Here is an 18,818-nt window from a genome sequence, read left to right on the forward strand (position 1 = left end):
TCAAAAAATATGTTTTCTGGCTCCATACCTGCAGAATTCGGAAAGCTGCAAAAGCTTGAAAGATTGAGAATTTCTTCAAACAGTCTGACAGGAAAGATTCCCCTTCAGTTGAGTTACTGCACAAAACTGGTAGAACTGGACCTCAGTAACAACAATCTTACAGGACACATTCCTAAAGAAGTTGCATCATCTTCAGCATTGAGAAATCTTTTACTGCAGGATTACAAACTTTCTGGTGCTATTCCAGAAAACTTCTTTTTCACGCAAGCTCGTGGAGCTGCAGCTAGGCGACAACTTACTGGAAGGTCCAATTCCATGTAGTCTGCGTAGAATCTTACTTCTGCACTGAATCTGAGCATGAATAAGTTAACTGGTGAAATCCCCAGGTGCCTAAGCAATCTAGGCAAATTAAAGGTCCTTGATATATCAAGCAACAAATTGTCAGGTGTAATACCATCAGAAGTGGACAGAATGATGTCCCTTTCGTTTCTCAACATATCATTTAATAACTTGTCAGGGAAGACCCCCATTTCATGGGAAAAATTATTAAATTCACATCCAGGATCTTCGATGGGAAATCCAGGACTGTGCTTATCAGGCACTGAAGGAAGTCACTGCAGCAAGCATGTGAAAGGATCACATGTAAAATGGAAGATCCTGGCTGGTGCATTTGGTGGGGGAGCGCTCTCAATGGTAATCATAATGTGACTCCCAATTTTGATCTTATATTAGTTATTGAGCTTCTTCAATTTTAAATAATATGAAGTAATTACTTTTATAAAATAACAAAATATTTTCAAGTATATTTTTAAAGAAATTTTTATCATTCTTATAATTTTTAATGATATATATATAGTTCTATATAATTATTAATTTCTATAAATATTCAAAATAAAAATAATTTTATTGTTTCGTAAATTAGTAGCTTATATTTTTTTAGTTTATAACTAAGTTAATTAATTCATTCCGTTAGAATTAGGAAAGCTCGTTAATTAATTATTGTCGATTCGTCTTATCTAATTTTTAGCTGAATTCACAATTAAATCAGTTTGACTATTTTGTTAAGCTTAAGGCTAAGTTATCAATTTTCGTGTGACCATTTTCCTTATAAATTTCAAGTCATTTTTTAGCCCAAATTCGGGCTCAAAGTCATTCCAACCCAATGTTGTCATCCCCTTCTCTACATACCCAGTAACAATAACAACCTACACTACTACAACATACTAATACCTATCCACCTAAATCAAATTATTATAATAATGTTGGCCCAACACTAACTCACTACAATACATATATATTATACTTGTACAATATTAACCCCCCCCCCTTCCTCCTTTTTTCCTTTTCCACCTCCCAATCCCACCTAAACCCCACTTTTTAAAAATTCTCAAACATCATCATTTTCCTACCTCCATCCTTTTTCACCCCACCAAATTCATCATTATTCAAAAACTTCATCATTACTCTCACCAACCTCACTCTTTTGTAAAAAATTCCTTCATCTTCTTCATAAGAAAGGAAGAACAATATCAAAGAAGAAGAAATTAATCAACATTCGCCATTTTTCATCAAGAACACCAAAAAACATTCAATAACATACAAAAAAAGTCAAGAACAAAAATACTGCAAAAACAAAAAAAAAATAGAGAAGAGAAATAGGAGCTGAATTTTACACAAAAAATTAATAAGAATAGAAAAACAACATTTTAAAAAAAATAGTATTCCTATAGCAGAAAGATTTTGAGTCCATTTATTTTTGAATTCAAACTTTCATCGGAACTTCATTTGTGGTGGTGAAGAAGCTTCAAATTCGTCGTTTCAATCACTGTCCAGAAAGAGGTAAAATCTTTTCTCAATTTTATTTTATTTAATTATTTCATGTTTTCTATTTAGTTGATTCCTAATCTTTTTTTTTAGTTGGCATGTGTTATAATGAATTAAATTAATGATAGAATTTTTTTGTCTTGCTTGAAATGTAGTGATATTTTTATCAAATATGTGAAAGCTCTTGGTTTCGTTCATTATTTTCCCAAGTAATTTTCTTTGACGATATAGATTTTCATATTTTTAATTTTTTTTCTTTTCTCATAATTTAGATAATAAATATATGCTTAAATTACTAGTTAGTTAGAACTTTCATGACTTAATTCATTTAAATCTTGCTTTAAAATTTGAGTTAGTATAAGGTTAATTTCATGTTCTTTAGTTACTTGAATATATATATATATATATATATATATATAGATATAGATATAGATATTATATGCATGTTGTTAGTCATTATGGTATCTTATTTTGTTTATATGTGATCATTTTAAGTGTTATGCATATATACATATGTGTGTTTTGATATTTCATTGTGTGTTTTGATATTTCATTCTTATGCCTCAATTACTCACCATTTCAAGTTGAATTTAGTGGTAATTGGATCATGAGTTGTGTTGTCCCTATTCATTTACTGTGAAATTGTAATGCATATGCCATATATATATGTTTGTTTGTTAATATACAGTAGCTCATATTTGTATTATTAAATGTTATGTATGAATTGGTCTCTTAGTACAACACTTGATGAATTAGAATTAATGAGGTATCTCCTCCTTAGATGCAAGTTTCATAGTGGTTTACTTTAGATCTTAGTGATTGCACTTAAAATTAGATGTCTAAGTATCATTTATTCAATTAATAGGAATCACATCTCAATTGCTTTCTCTCTATTCATTTACTAATTTTATCCTTTTTGTTTATTGTATGAACCATCGTCTGGGTCCAATATGGACTTTCTCCATTATTTGCATTTCGACGTTGAGCCACGGAGGTTCAAATGCCCTTTTTTTGAGTCATCCTCTTAAAAAATTAAAAGGAATGCTGATTTATAGCTTGCTGGAGCTGAAAATAGGTTGTATATGGTGTATATACAGTCCGATATACATAAAAATAGTAGTGTATACACTGATATACAGTATATATACATCCGCAATATATAGTGGAATTGGGCCTAAGGCCCAAAATGCAACTGACCCAAAACTTATTCCAGGCCTACAGAAACAAAGTGTTGAGCTAAGTTTTTATACTTTATTCATTTATATTTAATTCAGATTGTAATAATTTATTTATTTATTTACGTTTATTTATTACTTGTGTAGAAGTTGATTTAGTTTGGTTTAACTTAATTGAACTCCCCTAAAAGAGAAATTATTTTTCTGTTAATTTGTTATTTAAAAATGAGTTCATTTAAGTGTTTTCTTTAACTTAGACATTTCAACAAATATAATTTTCTTCCAAATTATCTTAAAGGTTTTAAGTTGATGTTCTTTTAAACCAATTAAGTCTAAAGTGTATTTCCCTAAATTGATTTTTCCTAAATAGCTCAAGTGATTTTCCTTATTTAATCAAAGTCTTAATCGCCTTTAATTTAGTTAAAATACATTAGATCTACTACTTCTCTTTAAACATATTTAAAATTCATTTACTTAGTCATTTAATAGAGTATATTTTCTTGATAAACTATCTCAAGTATTTCAAGTTGATTTATTGCTCAAATAAATCTATTTCTCTTTAATGGCCATTGTGAGTGCTAACACCTTCTCAAAGTGAAAATTTGAACCATTATTCATTTTCTCTAATTTTTAAAATTTAAATATGTTAAGGTCTTTTAAATTAAGTTTTCTTAATTTCTTTAAAAAATTAAGTGGCGACTCATTTTTTCTCTAACAGTTGAAATTAATTTTAAACCGTCTTTTTTCGACATAACAATACTTGGATTCGGCAGAATAACCATCGGCTTGACAAGCGCCAATCAACGTTTAAAGATCTGCCTGATGGTATAAATTTTGAGGACATTCTACGTGCAACAGAACGCTGGAGTGATAAATACGTTATCGGCAGAGGCAAGTATGGAACCATTTATAAGATGGAATCTGTGAAATCCAAAAGGCATTGGGGCTATCAAGAAGTTTGACGTAACTCAAAAAGCATTTCATAATGAAATAAGAGCCCTAAATTCAGTCAGATATCGCAATTTGGTAAGACTGGGAGGATACTGCACCACACCTGATTATGGCTGCATTCTGACAGAATATATCCTTAGAGGGACTCTTCGTGATGTCCTTCACCTGAGAAAACCACCTGTGATCTTGGACTGGGAATCTCGCCACTGTATTGCTCTTGGTATTGCTCAAGGACTGTCATACCTTCACCACGATTCTGTGCCTCAAATCATTCACAGGGATCTCAAATCAGATAATGTAATGCTGGATACGGAGATGGTGCCAAAGATTGGTGACTTCGGGATTGCTAAGATAGTATCAGATTCTGATGATAACTCAACAAATTCCACATTTGTTGGTGGAACCCTAGGAAATAGGATACATTGCTCCAGGTTAGCCACACTTTACTATGCTAGTTTTCAAAGTATACTTCAGTTGGCAAACTACTTTGATGAACTAATAACTTTTAATACTTCCTGCCCCCCTTACCTTGTCTCCATCAATTCAGAGAACGCATACTCAGTTCAATTGACAGAGAAAAGTGATGTCTACAGCTATGGAGTTCTTCTACTGGAGCTCTTCTGCAGAAAAACACCAGTAGACCCCAGCTTTGAAGAAGGATTATACATTGTTTTCTGGGTGAGGAAGAATTTGCAGAGAAGCACCAACAATTTCCTTTGTTTTCTTGATGAAGAAATTAGTCTTTGGGATGTAGAAGAACAATTGAAGGCCTTGAAAATAGTGGATCTGGCACTTCAATGTGCTCAACTTGAGGTAAACACCAGGCCTGCCATGAGGGATGTAGTGAGGTCTCTTATCGAGTTAAATCATAGATGTAAATAGAAGAAATGAAGCTTTTTTAGAAATGATATCATGTTCTTCAGAATTCCAACATAATATGTCATCCTGGGTCTTTCAAAAAATTTTAACATGCAATGCAACAACATCGAATAACAATGCATGATGCTTCAATATGAATGTAGATTGTGTCCTAGTACTTTCTCTAGCTGGTCCATAATGTGAAGAGTTCTCGGATTTTAGAATTAAAAAGAGAGTGAGAAGGAACAGACTTTGCTACAAGCTAGTCCTGATCTTATGGATTACAACATCATGGATTCTAAAAAATTATTCAAAGACTCGAAAAAAAAAACAGCACATCACAATCAGCAGAAAAAGATGATCACTTGTTGGATTTTGATCGAACTAAATGATGGCAACACCATATTACTTGCCAAAATTTACCTTGAAATTGTTTTCACATGGCAACACCATATATATTGACAAGTCCCGGACTTGTCTACAGCTTCCATTTTGGGGTCAATCCTCCCAATTCCCAACCTTCTCCCCTTAGATTGTCACCAACTCCAGGAATTCGGTGCTGGTCTAATATCAAAACTCAAGGAAGTAGCTCAACAGAGAGAATATAGAACATTAACCATGTTAAACGATAAATTTAGATAAAGAATATCCAAAATTGAAGAAGACCACGTAAGAATATAAATAAATTCTTGGAAACAGTGATGTTCACAGAGAAGGCCTCTATAAACTGAAGATTAAGAGGGGGGGGGGGGGGGGGGGGTGATTTAAAAATTTCGATAGTAGACCGTTAAGTCGAATTAGCCTGCAGATAGATGATTTAAACAATACAAAATATAAATGCGTAAATTAAATGAAGACATAAAGATTTATGCTAGTTCGGAACACCAATGTGGTGTCTACTTCCAGTCCCTTTGGGTTACAAGGGTTTCCCCTTGACCTACACTTCTCTCTTTCTTTCTCCTTTTTGTTTACAATTGTATTCTTATAGAAGTACAGAGTATTTGAAAAATGAATGAACTAAATGATTACAAGTTCAAGTGAAGTTGTGTAGTTTTTTTGGAGTAGTCGAGAGGCTTTTTATAACTGGCTTCTGATGATGATTTAGTTGTTAGCTATGAAAGGAATAACCAAGGAATTTTATTCAATCCAGGATTAGTGATTCCTTGATTGAGTATACTTGTCCATATCAGATATGTCCATGTGTTTCCTTCCTGAAGATATTCTGCAGAATACTTCTTTCCTTGTACGTCTGATCCTTTTTTCATTGTGCTATCTTCTTTCCTTCCTTTAGTGTTTCTTCTTTCTTGATCCTTCTTTTCTTGAGTGATCTTTTTCCTTTCATCAGTGTCTTTCCTTTCTTGAATCATGGAAGTTGATTCCTTGATGTATGAGAAGTTTAATTCTGCTTCCTTGATCTGGATGCTAATTGATTTAATTAGCTTCTTTCTTGTCTTGATTTATCTTTTTCTTTTTGATTTGTGTGTACCTATTTCGTGCAATAGAAGGTCTAGTCATTATTCAAAATATCTTAATGCTAACATAAACAAGTGTAAGTGTTTAAGCACTTTAATATCAATATTAAGTGATATTAATTTGCATAAGTGACATATGTTATTATTCTCTCTTTAGTGCATAAAAATGTCTTTCATTATCATCTTTATTTAGTGCAAGACTAATTCATTCCATTATGTATTTTTAATCTAATTATCACTAATAAGTGGTGCACTAAATCATATTATTATGTATTTTTAATCTAATTATCACTAATAAGTGGTGCACTAAATCATAATGGTGCACTAAATGATGATAATGATGACATTCTATTATTTTTTCATCTTTGTATGATTTTCTCTCCTATAAATAGAGAGGTCTTTTTTGTTTTGAAATGGAAGATAAGAGAAAAAAAAATTGAGAGAGTTAAGTTTATCTAAAAAAAAGAGTTCTTATTAGTTGAAGGGAGGTGTTCTTTGTATAGAGCTTTAAACTCAACTCTTGTCCAGAGTTTGTTGAGTTACATTTTTGTGATAAGGTTGTTGTATCCTGGAGGGAATAAGTCAAGAGGACTACTGCTGGACCAGTGAAACGATTTACTGCAGTGGACTTGAATCTCCTTAAAGAGAGCGAGATATCCGCGCCTCAGCCAAGAAGTGAAGTTAATTTCTTCATTTTATTTTTCAATTGTAATTTGTAATCTTGTAATTTCAACAACAATTTTAAGGAGATTCAATATGGCTACAATTGAAAAATCTGCGGATATCAAGATGAGAGATCTAAACAAACTATTTCGGTTTAATGGTAATCATTTCAAGAGATGGAATGGTAAAATACTTTTCTACTTAAGTCTTCTCAATGTTTCATATGTGTTAACTCAAAAAAAATCCTAATAAAGTTGACATCCTCTCCATGGATAACGATGAACTAATTTTTCATCAAGAGAAAGTGGAAAAGTACAATAATGATTCCTACAAGTGTCGGTATTATATTCTTAATTGTCTATCTGATAATTTTTATGATTATTATGATAGAACTTACTCTAGTGCAAAGAAAATATGGAAAGCATTGCAGAGTAAATATGATACCGAAGAAGCTGGAGCTAAAAAATATGCTGCTAATCAATTTTTTCGTTTCCAAATTATAGATGACAAATCAGTGATAGACCAAGCTCAAGATTTTATAATGATCGTTGGAGAGATCAGGTCCGAGGAAGTCAAAATTGGAGACAACCTTATTATTTATGGCATAATAGACAAACTTCCACTTTCATGGAAGGAGTTTCAAAAAACTATGCGCCACAAACAAAAGGAAACCTCTCTTGAGACTTTGATCATGAAAATTCGCATGGAAGAGGAGGCAAGGGGCCAAGATGCACTTTTACAAAATGAAGAGAGCAACATCACAACGAAGGTAAATTTAGTTACTTCAAAATATGCTACTCCTGAATCTAACAAAAATACCTCTTTGAAGCCTAAGAAGAAAAAGTTCAAGAAAAATAATGATAGACTTCCCAAGAAAAATAATGGTGAAAATAGCCAAGCACAAAATCAACAAGTTTATGATAAAGGACCGTGCTTTGTCTGTGGCAAGAGTGGGCATATTGCTCGATTTTGCAGATACCAGAAACGTGGTCCTATACCTCAGGCAAACGTTACCGAAGAGCCTTTTGTGGCAATGATTACAGACATAAACATGATTGAGAATGTTGATGGATGGTGGGCTGATTCTGGTGCAAACCGTCATGTCTGTTATGACAAAGATTGGTTTAAAAAATATACTTCTTTTGGAGAGCCCAAAACCATCATGCTCAGTGATTCTCATACTACTCAAGTGCTTGGAATGAGAGATGTCGAATTGTGTTTTACCTCTGGAAGGATATTAACTTTGAAAGATGTACTTTATACTCCTTCCATGAGAAAAAACTTGATGTCAAGTTTTCTTCTTAATAAAGTAGGCTTTAAACAGATTATTGAATCTGATCAATATATAATTGTGAAAAAAGGTATTTTTGTGGGAAAGGGGTATGCTTGTGATGGGATGTTTAAACTGAATGTTGAAATGAATAAAATTTCTACTTCTGTTTACATGCTTTCTTCTACTAATTTTTGGCATGCTCATTTGTGTCATATTAATGATCATTATATTGGAATCATGAGTAATTTAGGATTAATCCCAGTGATTAAATTTTTTTTTGAAAAGTGTGAAACTTGTAGTAAAGCAAAAATCACTAAAAGGCTTCATTTTAAAGTTGAAAGAAAAACTGATTTATTAGAATTAGTTCACACTGATATTTGTGAACTTGGAGGAATTTTAACTCGTGGAGGAAATAGATATTTTATCACTTTCATTGATGATTTTTCTAAGTTTACATATGTTTACTTAATGAAAAATAAAAGTGATGCTTTTAAAAATTTTAAATTTTTCCTCAATGAGGTTGAAAATCAGTTTAGAAAGAAAATAAAAAGAATTAGAAGTGATAGAGGCCGTGAATATGAGTCAAATGAGTTTAATTTTTTTGTTAGATCATTGGGAATAATTCATGAAACTACTCCTCCTTATTCTCCTTCATCTAATAGTATAGTGGAAAGGAAAAATAGAACTTTGGTTGAATTGACTAATGCCATGCTTATTGAGTCAAATGCACCTTTGAATTTTTGGGGTGAAGCTATTTTGACTGCGTGTTATGTGTTAAATCGAGTGCCTCATAAAAAGACTAAACTAACAATTTTTGAGTTGTGGAAAGGTCACAAGCCAAATTTGGGATATCTAAGAGTTTGGGGTTGTCTAGCCTTTGTGAGGCTAATGGATCTCAAAGTTACTACTTGTGCTTTTCTTGGTTATGCTTCAAATAGTACAACTTATAGATTTTTTAATCTTGAAGATAATATTGTAATAGAATCAGGTGATGCTATTTTTCATGAAAATAAATTTCCTTTTGATTCTAAAAATAGTGGGGCTCAAAGAATTGAACAAAATATTTTATCACTACCTAGTTCTTCTTCTTCCATTTTAAAAAATAAAGAAATTGATGATTTTGAGTTAAGAAGAAGTAAAAGAGCAAGAGTAGAAAAAGATTTTGGGCCTGATTTTTATGTTTTTAATGTTGGAGATGACCCTTTCACTTTACAAGAAGCTTTATCTTCGCATAATTTTATTTTTTGGAAAGAGGCTGTAAATGATGAAATGGAATCACTAATTTCTAATAAAACTTGGAAGTTAGCTGATTTACCACCAGGTTGTAAAACAATTGGTTGCAAATGGGTCTTACGAAAAAAGTTAAAACCAGATGGATCAATCGATAAATATAAGGATAGACTAGTTGCTAAAGGGTTTAAGCAACTAGAAGGCCTAGAGTTTTTTGATACTTTTTCTCCGGTTACAAGAATTACATCCATTAGACTTTTAATTGCTATGGCTGCAATTTTTGATTTGCATATTCATCAAATGGATGTAAAAACTGCTTTTTTAAATGGAGAACTTAATGAAGAAATTTATATGGAACAACCTGAAGGTTTTGTTGAAGCAGGCCAAGAAAGCAAAGTATGTAAACTTACTAAATCCCTATATGACTTGAAACAGGTACCAAAGCAATGGTATGAAAAGTTTGATTCCTGCATGATTGAAAATGATTTTAAAACAAATGAGTGTGATAAGTGCATATATCATAAGTCTTGGAATAATACACATGTTATTATTTGCCTATATGTTGATGATTTATTAATCTTTGGCTCGAATATGAATGTTATTGATGATACTAAGAACATTCTTAGAAGTCATTTTGATATGAAAGATCTTGATGAGGCAAATTTTATTCTAGGAATAAAAATTACTAGAACATGTGATGGAATTTTTCTTGACCAGTCACATTATGTTGAGAATATTTTAAAAAAATATAACTTTCTTGATTGCAAGCATGTTTTAACTCCTTTTGATTCAAGTGTACACTTGTTTCCTGTTCAAAGTGAAATTGATGTGATAAATCAAAAGGAATATTCTAGCGTAATTGGAAGTTTGAGATATGTGACTGATTGCACTAGGCCTGATATTGCATATGCAGTAGGAGTACTTAGCAGGTTTACTAGCAAGCCAGGTAATGAACATTGGCATGCTATAACAAGAGTTATGAGATATTTAATTGGAATAAAAACTTGTGGTTTGTTCTATAAAAAATATCATGCTGTACTTGAAGGCTTTTTTGATGCAGATTGGAACACTCTAGCAGGTGATTCCTGCTCTACCATTGGTTACATTTTTACATTGGGTGGTGGTGCTGTTTGTTGGAAATCAAAAAAATAAACTATAATTGCTAACTCTACCATGGAGGCTGAACTAATTGCTTTAGCTTCAGCTAGTGAGGAAGCGAATTGGTTAAGAGATTTATTATTTCAAATACCTTATTTTGAAAAAATAATTCCTCCAATTTTAATTCATTGTGATAGCATTGCAGCAATTGGTAGAGTTCAAAATCGTTATTACAACTGTAAATCCAGACCTATAAGAAGGAAACACAGTAATGTAACATCATATTTGACAAGTGGTACCATTAATGTTGATTATGTTAAATCTTGTAAAAATCTTGCAGATCCTCTTACTAAGGCCTTAACAAGAGAAAAGGTCTGGAGCACATCGAGGGGGATGAGATTGAAGCCTATAAATCCATGAGTCATATATGAGGAAACCCAACCTGGAGACTAGAGATCCTATAACCAGGTTCAATGGGAAAAACGAATCATATGATGACTTGTTGTGAAAAAATGCACTATTTTTATTCTCTCCCTATGATGTGAGTGCATTATTTCCTGTAGTGAATTGTGGAGGTTGAGTTTAAAAAAAAACTCTTAATGAAAATCTGTAGCCCGTATGGGTGGAGTGTTAAACTTACAGGAGCACTCTCGACAGATTTCACCTATGTGAGTGTGAAAGTAGGCCGCTTCCTATGAGAATTGGGCTTATTCTCAAAAGCACTCATAAAATCGGAATAGTTGAAGGGAGGTGTTCTTTGTATAGAGCTTTAAACTCAACTCTTGTCCAGAGTTTGTTGAATTACATTTTTGTGATAAGGTTGTTGTATCCTGGAGGGGACAAGTCAAGAGGACTACTGCTGGACCAGTGAAACGATTTACTGCAGTGGGCTTGAATCTCCTTAAAGAAAGTGAGATATCAGCGCCTCAGCCAAGAAGTGAAGTTAATTTCTTCATTTTATTTTTCAATTGTAATTTGTAATCTTGTAATTTCAAGAACAACAAGAATCTACAAATTTGGCATCTTTTAAAATGCCTACTCCAATTTAATTACCACATGAGCTAAAGGTGTATTTTTAATTGTCCAACCAGTTGACTAGCGAAAGAAATAAGCAAGGAAGATCTCATAATATTGTTTGACCAATAAAAATTGGGAAAGGGGAAGCATTGTTTGATTGCATTAATTATGAAGCAAGGGTACACAAGAAAAGAAATGCAGCAACATCAGACTTCAGTCACATTCATAATACGCCATATCGATCTTTGGTTGTTTTCCATTTGCTTCTCAGCTTCAAATTCTTTTAAAAGCTGATACACTTTCAACAGATGTATATATGTATCCCTTTCACCTAGTCAACATTAAGCCATCTCAGAATCATGTGTTTTTAGAGAATAATTAAAACTAGTTTATAAAAAAATGTGTTTGGTATGGAGGAAAACTGTTGTTTTTTTAAATAAAGAAATTAAGAAAATAACAAAGAAAGACTTTGAGAGAAAAATATTGCAATGAGGTCAAAGAGATTTTTTTTTATTTGTTTTTTTGGACTCTATTTATAAGAACAAAAACAGTAAAAAGATAATAATAAACTAGCCTAGAATATCTCTGTAAAATATCTTAATAAACTAATTACTAATAAATAGAAAAAACTAGCTAACCAACTATTAAGTAGGATTTATTCAAAAAAACTAAGCAGTAAGATAAAGTTACTGTTGTTCAAAAGCATAATTCTAATGGTCCTCCTTGCTTGAGGAATTGTAGATTCTAGATTTGACTGAAATTGACCTCATTAATAAATCTGCCAATTCATTTTTTGTCTTGCACGGCTTGTGTGCATCTTCTGTTGGATTAAATGAGAAGCTTTTATCTCTTATTTCAACTTGTAAAATCTCTTGTTTATTGAAATCAAAGATTCGACAATATTTGTTTTCAAATAATAATTTAAATTCTTTTTCCATTGACCAACACTCAACAAACTTTTATCAATATCAGGCACATAAAAAACATCTTCAATTATTTTTATACCTGAACTTGAATTGATTGCAATAAACAACATCTGAAATACATGCATTTTCATTTCTGAACATAAATATTTGATTGATATAATCTTCTGAAGGGAAAATCAAGTTAGCTTTGCTTCATGAGCTAACATCACGCCACTACAAATAAATGTTGATCCCCAGGAATTAGTAACAGGTTTAATTCAAAAAACTAACAATGCTTTACATGTCTTTACTGACTGCAGATACCTCCTACCCAAGTTGAATGATCCGGAGCTCACTCATGTGTACTAGGGAGCAAAACAAAGTTGCCGACCAACTAGCTCGTTTTGGTACAACCCTGACAGGAAGTAGCATCACAAACTTGATCAACCTCCTCTTTTTGTTAACCAACTCTTACAAGCAGATTAGGGAGGTAAAACCACATCACGATTAATCTCTGCAGATATTGTGTCCTTCCACCAAGAAAATAGTTCCAACTATAATTGTTGGAAATCTTACGGAAAGTATTTCATCACGAACCCTTATAGAAAATTCTCATAGCTTGAGGCATATCTAAAACACCATACTTAAAGATATTTCACCCAATATAGATGAATCTTCAGTGAGGATGAATATATAATCTATTACTATTCTTGTAAGGAAGAAGACTTTCACTTTATATAGATGAAGAAATCGTCTTTTTGTTTTAGGCCGAGAGACTCCAATAAATAAGAAATATCCATGTCAATAATAAGTAGAGAATAAAGGTAAAAAAAAAGTGGTTATAATGATCTTTTAATTTGATGAAAATGACATTAGAGAGCTTTTAACCTCCTTTCATTAACCACCAATTCAAGGTTAATTAATGGTATGTTAAAAAGGATGAATAAATAATATTTTTTTGAGCTATTAAAATATTTTCCCAACAGTAATCACCCGTTGGACTTTCTCTGACCTGAAATGCACATGGCCGACACACATATAAAAATAATCGCGTGTATGGATCTTAAGAAAACGTGATGTATTATATTTTTTAAAAAAAAACTGAGAGAGACCGACTCCCTCATTCAGAATTATTGAACAACTACCCAAACAAAAACATTAAATATTCTTCTCCTTTTTCCATTGTTTCTTTACTCATTCATTACCTGCTACCCCACTAATTAATAAAGCATATCGTTAGCTGCGGACCACATATTATGAAACAACAGGATCTCAGCCCAAAAAATTAGTTCTTGAACTAGCAGCTCCTACTATTCTCAAAGTGTTTTAAAAGGACAGAAATGTTCTTGTTTCTGGTTAATTGCCTTCTCTTCTTTGCCAATATATTTGCAGTCTTTTCGGCCTCATTGCCTCAAGATTCTGTTCATCTACTTGGATTTCGAAGCAGTCTTCCAGAGACATCTCAACAATTGCTCCCGTGGAATCAGTCTCTCTCACACTGCCAATGGAAAGGTGTTTCCTGCTATTCAGATACAACTTCACATGTCGAATCACTGAATCTAACAGACTTCCTTCTATCTGGAACCCTGTACAAGGCCTTTCCCAATCTTTGTCGTCTTTCTCGCTTGGTCTCTCTTGATCTCAGTGGCAACTATTTCACTGGAGGCATCCCTGATATGCTCGCAAACTGCAGCCAACTTGACACAATTCTCCTCAATGACAACAGATTTTCAGGATCCATCCCACCAGAGATTTTCAAATCGAGCAAACTTATAAAACTTGATTTGGGTTACAATCAGCTCAAAGGCACCATTCCTTCTGAGGTAGGCCTTTCGACAAGCCTACAATATCTTGGGCTGTGGAACAATTTCCTTAGTGGAATAATTCCAAAAGAGCTATTTGGTTTGCCAAACTTGACAGATCTCTACATCCACACAAATAATCTAACGGGGCCTCTCCCAGACTTCCCATCCTCATGTTCACTTTCCCAGCTTCTTATTCATCAGAATCACTTCTCAGGTTCTTTGCCAATTACCCTAGGCAATTGTCACAACCTTACTTCATTCTCTGCAGCATCTGCTCATCTTGGAGGAGTTATCTCCCCAGAGGTTTTTAGGGGCCTTTCAAATCTCGAATTTCTCTATTTAGATGAAAACAACTTTGAAGGGGAAATTCCTGAGACCTTATGGAATGGGAGCTTACAAGAGTTAGCTCTTTCCTTGAATAAGTTTAATGGTAGTATATCCGAAAAGATTGGTGGTTGTGATCTGATAAATTACGTTGATTTGTCAGTTAATAAGTTAACTGGTCAGCTTCCAAGATCAGTTGGACGTCTGAAGAATCTGAACAAGCTTTTTCTGTATGGTAACATGCTTAGTGGTTCATTACCAGCAGAACTTGGAAATTGCACTTCTCTTATTGAGACAAGTCTCGTCAATAATTTCATCGGTGGGGAAATTCCTCCAGAGCTCTGCAACCTTCACGCCCTAATAAAATTTCAAGTGTACGAAAATAAAATTCAGGGCCAAATTCCAGAATGCATTGGCAGAATAAGCAAACTGGAGGAGTTAGCTCTTAATGAGAACCAATTGACCGGCAAGATACCACCTGGAATTACAAATATGACGAAACTTATGTTTCTCTCTTTGGCTAATAATAACCTTACAGGAGAGGTACCACCTAATCTTGGAAAAAATAATTTCCCTGGCTTAGTTAAGGTTGATTTAGGTTATAATAACTTCAGTGGACCAATTCCTTCTGAACTATGTAATGGCAACAGGCTTGGAGTCCTGGTTCTTGAAAACAACATTTTTAATGGCAGCTTCCCAACATATCTAGCAAAATGCAAATCCCTCTATAGAGTAAAACTTCCCAACAACAATCTGCAGGGGAGTATTCCTGACGACATTGAAAAGAATGAGAACATTTCTTACTTGGATGTTCGACAGAATATGCTTGTAGGAAGGATTCCAGCAGCATTTGGTTACTGGACCAATCTTTCAACGATTGATCTTTCCGAAAATATGTTTAATGGCTCCATACCCGCAGAACTTGGAAAGCTTCAGAATCTTGTAAGACTGAGCATTTCTTCAAACAGACTGACAGGACAAATTCCTCTTCAGTTGAATTACTCAGCAAAACTGGCAGAGTTGGATCTCAGCAACAACAATCTTTCAGGAAGAATTTCGAAAGAAATTGCATCATCTTCAGTATTGACAAAACTTCTACTCCAGGACAACAAACTTTCTGGTGCTCTTCCAGACACTTTCTCCTCCTCACAAAAGCTTGTAAAGCTGCAGCTCGGGGACAACTTGCTTGAAGGCTCAATTCCTTGCAGTCTGAGTAAACTTAGGGAACCTAATTTTGCACTGAATCTGAGCATGAATAAGTTTAGTGGTCAAATTCCTAGGTGTCTGAGCAATCTAGACAATTTAGAAATCCTTGATATATCAAGCAACAACTTGTCTGGTGCAATACCATCAGAAATGGACAAGATGAAGTCCCTTTCGTTTCTCAACATATCATTTAATAACTTGTCAGGGCAGATACCCATTTCATGGGAAAAACGATTAAGTGAACATCCAGGATCTGCCCAGGGAAACCCAGGACTCTGCTTATCAGGCATGAAAGGTAGTAACTGCAAGAATGTGAAAAAATCACATGTAAAATGGAAGATCTTAGCTGGTGTAATAAGTGGATGTGTGTTTTCCGCGTTAGTCATAGTTGCAGCAATATACTTGCTAGTGACTTGGATCCAACACCCTTCCCTGCTGAATAAGCACCAGCTCGTCAAGTGTCAGTCAGAAATTGAAGATCTGCCAGATCGTATAAATTTTGAGGACATTGTACATGCAACAGAAGGCTGGAGCGAAAAATATGTAATTGGAAGAGGCAAGCATGGAACTGTTTATAAGATGGAATCTGTGAAATCCAAAAAGGTTTGGGCTGTCAAGAAGGTTGACTTAGCTCAGAGAACATTCAACGATGAAATGAGAAGCCTAAATTCTGTCAGACACCGCAATTTGGTAAGATTGGGAGGATACTGCACCAGACATGGATATGGCTTCATTCTAACAGAATTTATCCCTGGAGGGACTCTTCATGAAGTCCTTCACCAGAGAAAACCACCTGTAATCATGGACTGGGAGTCCCGCCATCGTATTGCTCTTGGTGTTGCTCAAGGCCTGTCTTACCTTCATCATGATTCTGTTCCTCAAATCATTCACAGAGATCTCAAAGCAGATAATGTAATGCTGGATTCTGAGATGGAGCCAAAGATTGGAGACTTCGGGATTGCTAAAATAGTATCAGCTTCTGAAGAAAACTCGACAAACTCCAAAATTGTTGGGACCCTAGGATACATTGCTCCAGGTTAGCCACACTTTACTATGCTAATTTTCAGTACAATTCATTTGGCAAACTACTTTGATGAACTAATAACTTTTAATACTTCCTGCCCCCATTACCTTGGCTCTCCATCAATTCAGAGAATGCATACTCAGTTCAATTGACAGAGAAAAGTGATGTCTATAGCTATGGAATTCTTCTATTGGAGCTCTTCTGCAGAAAAATGCCAGTAGACCCCAGCTTTGAAGAAGGATTAGACATAGTTTTCTGGGTGAGGAAAAACTTGCAGAGAAGCAACAACAATTTCCTCTCTTTTCTTGATGAAGAAATTAACCTTTGGGATGTAGATGAACAATGGAAGGCCGTGAAAATAGTTTATCTGGCACTTCAATGTGCTGAACTCGAGGCAAGAACCAGACCGGCAATGAGGGATGTAGTAAGGTCTCTTGTCGAGTTGAATCATAGATGTCAAAGAGAAGAAATGAAACTTTGATCAATGAAAGCCATGATCAACTTTTCCAAATTCCAAAGTCTTTTTTTCCTATTTGCTTACATAAAAAAGGGACAGTTTCTCGATTAGGGTATGTCATCCTTGCGTTCAGGGCCAAATTCCATCATAACCTGATCCTGGGTGTTCCTGTTTAACTTTGTGACATCCAATGCAACAATATAGACTAAGAAAATGCATGACATCCAAATCAATTTTCGGTAAAAGTGGTTTTGGCGTTCTAGCCCTAACTCTCTTATCATGGGTCACTGTCCGTAATCAACTTTTGCTTGTTACTTTCTCCAGCTGCTCCAAAATCTGAACAGTTTTCAGGTATCAAAATTAAAAAGAGAGTGCAAAAGAACAAAGATTTGCTACAAGCTAGTACTAATCATATGGACTATGACGTCACGGATTATAATAAAAAAACAGCACTTCACATTCAGCAGAAAAAGATAAGCTTTTGTTGGATTTGGTTATAATACTGATGACGTCCACCTTACCAGTCTTCTTTGCATTCCAAACTTCCAGTGACTGAATTATTTTCACAAAAAGAAAATAAAAAAACAGCTATGATGAATAGAAATGGCTTATGGACAATCATTGTATTTCATGCAAATGCAGATACTTTAAAATAAGGTAGATATACCTCAGGTATGGGTTACCGCAGGACTTGTAACAAGACTTGACAGAGGAATGGCAAATACACAGGAAAATCAGATGAGAGAGTAGAGTAATAGCCCTGGGAACAGAACAGGTGATGATTTCTCAAAAAGGTGTGATCATATTGTACATCCAATCAGATTGCTGAATTAGAGTGTTGGTAAATGTTTGAAAACCCTACTGTCCTGAGATAATGTCCCTAGAAGCTACAGAAACTATCCAAGAAAAAATGTAACATAAAGCTTTTTGAAATAGCCTCAATGTGAAATATTAAAACAAGGTTCGACTTTTCTGCTTCCTATGGACAATAAAGCAGGGCTAAGGAGTATGTCTACTTTGAAGAACACATACGGATTCAAAGAACCGGCTAACTTGATTTAATTAACAGCTCACTGCACATAGACATGATGTTCTTGGGTGTTGGATACTTAAGACCGCTTAATTGAAGAATAATTCATTAATATAAAAGGCATATGGACTGAGGTCCTGAGCATCAGGAGAATATTCTCGAAAGTAAAAAAATTATCAATAGGAGGATAGAATGTCCTCAACCACATTATAAAGAATCAGATCCCTACAAGTTAGCAGTCACAAGCAGAATTTGATCTTCACGCATTTCTCAGGCATGCCGAGACAGATTCGAGGGCTTCTACAACTTGATAGGATGGAAATGGCTTCGTTTAGAGTTAGACAAAGGAAACCCTCTGAGATTGTCTTTGAACCCCCAACCTCTATAATGATTGGTGTGGTCTTAGTTGCTTTCCGTTTCATGGTAATACAGGCGTGTTTATCAAACTTACAAATGTCATGGAAGAGCTTGGCATTATGTCCCCTCTTTCCCAAGTGTAAATTTCT

At 34.1% G+C, this 18,818-nt stretch overlaps 1 protein-coding gene across 1 annotated transcript; it reads left to right on the top strand.

The window, feature by feature from the left end:
* Nucleotides 1-9: 9 nt before the first annotated feature.
* Nucleotides 10-17,336, top strand: LOC129894543 (receptor-like protein kinase). Its single transcript, XM_055970244.1, has 7 exons — nt 10-305; nt 387-693; nt 3,773-3,890; nt 3,937-4,798; nt 7,919-8,112; nt 13,859-16,837; nt 16,954-17,336. The coding sequence occupies exons 1-7, from the start codon at nt 10-12 to the stop codon at nt 17,304-17,306; spliced, it is 5,109 nt and encodes a 1,702-aa protein (XP_055826219.1). The 3' UTR covers nt 17,307-17,336.
* The last annotated feature ends 1,482 nt before the right edge of the window (nt 17,337-18,818 follow it).

Source organism: Solanum dulcamara, chromosome 7 (genome assembly GCF_947179165.1).
Source record: "Solanum dulcamara chromosome 7, daSolDulc1.2, whole genome shotgun sequence".
NCBI lineage: Eukaryota > Viridiplantae > Streptophyta > Magnoliopsida > Solanales > Solanaceae > Solanum > Solanum dulcamara.

What these genes read in the sequence shown, in the direction of transcription:
- LOC129894543 (XM_055970244.1), top strand. Translation starts at nt 10, where the DNA reads ATGTTTTCTGGCTCCATACCTGCAGAATTCGGAAAGCTGCAAAAGCTT. An exon ending in AGGCGACAACTTACTGGAAG is followed by an intron (nt 306 to 386) that starts GTCCAATTCCAT and finishes TGAAATCCCCAG; the next exon opens with GTGCCTAAGCAATCTAGGCA. An exon ending in TAAATACGTTATCGGCAGAG is followed by an intron (nt 3,891 to 3,936) that starts GCAAGTATGGAA and finishes GAAATCCAAAAG; the next exon opens with GCATTGGGGCTATCAAGAAG.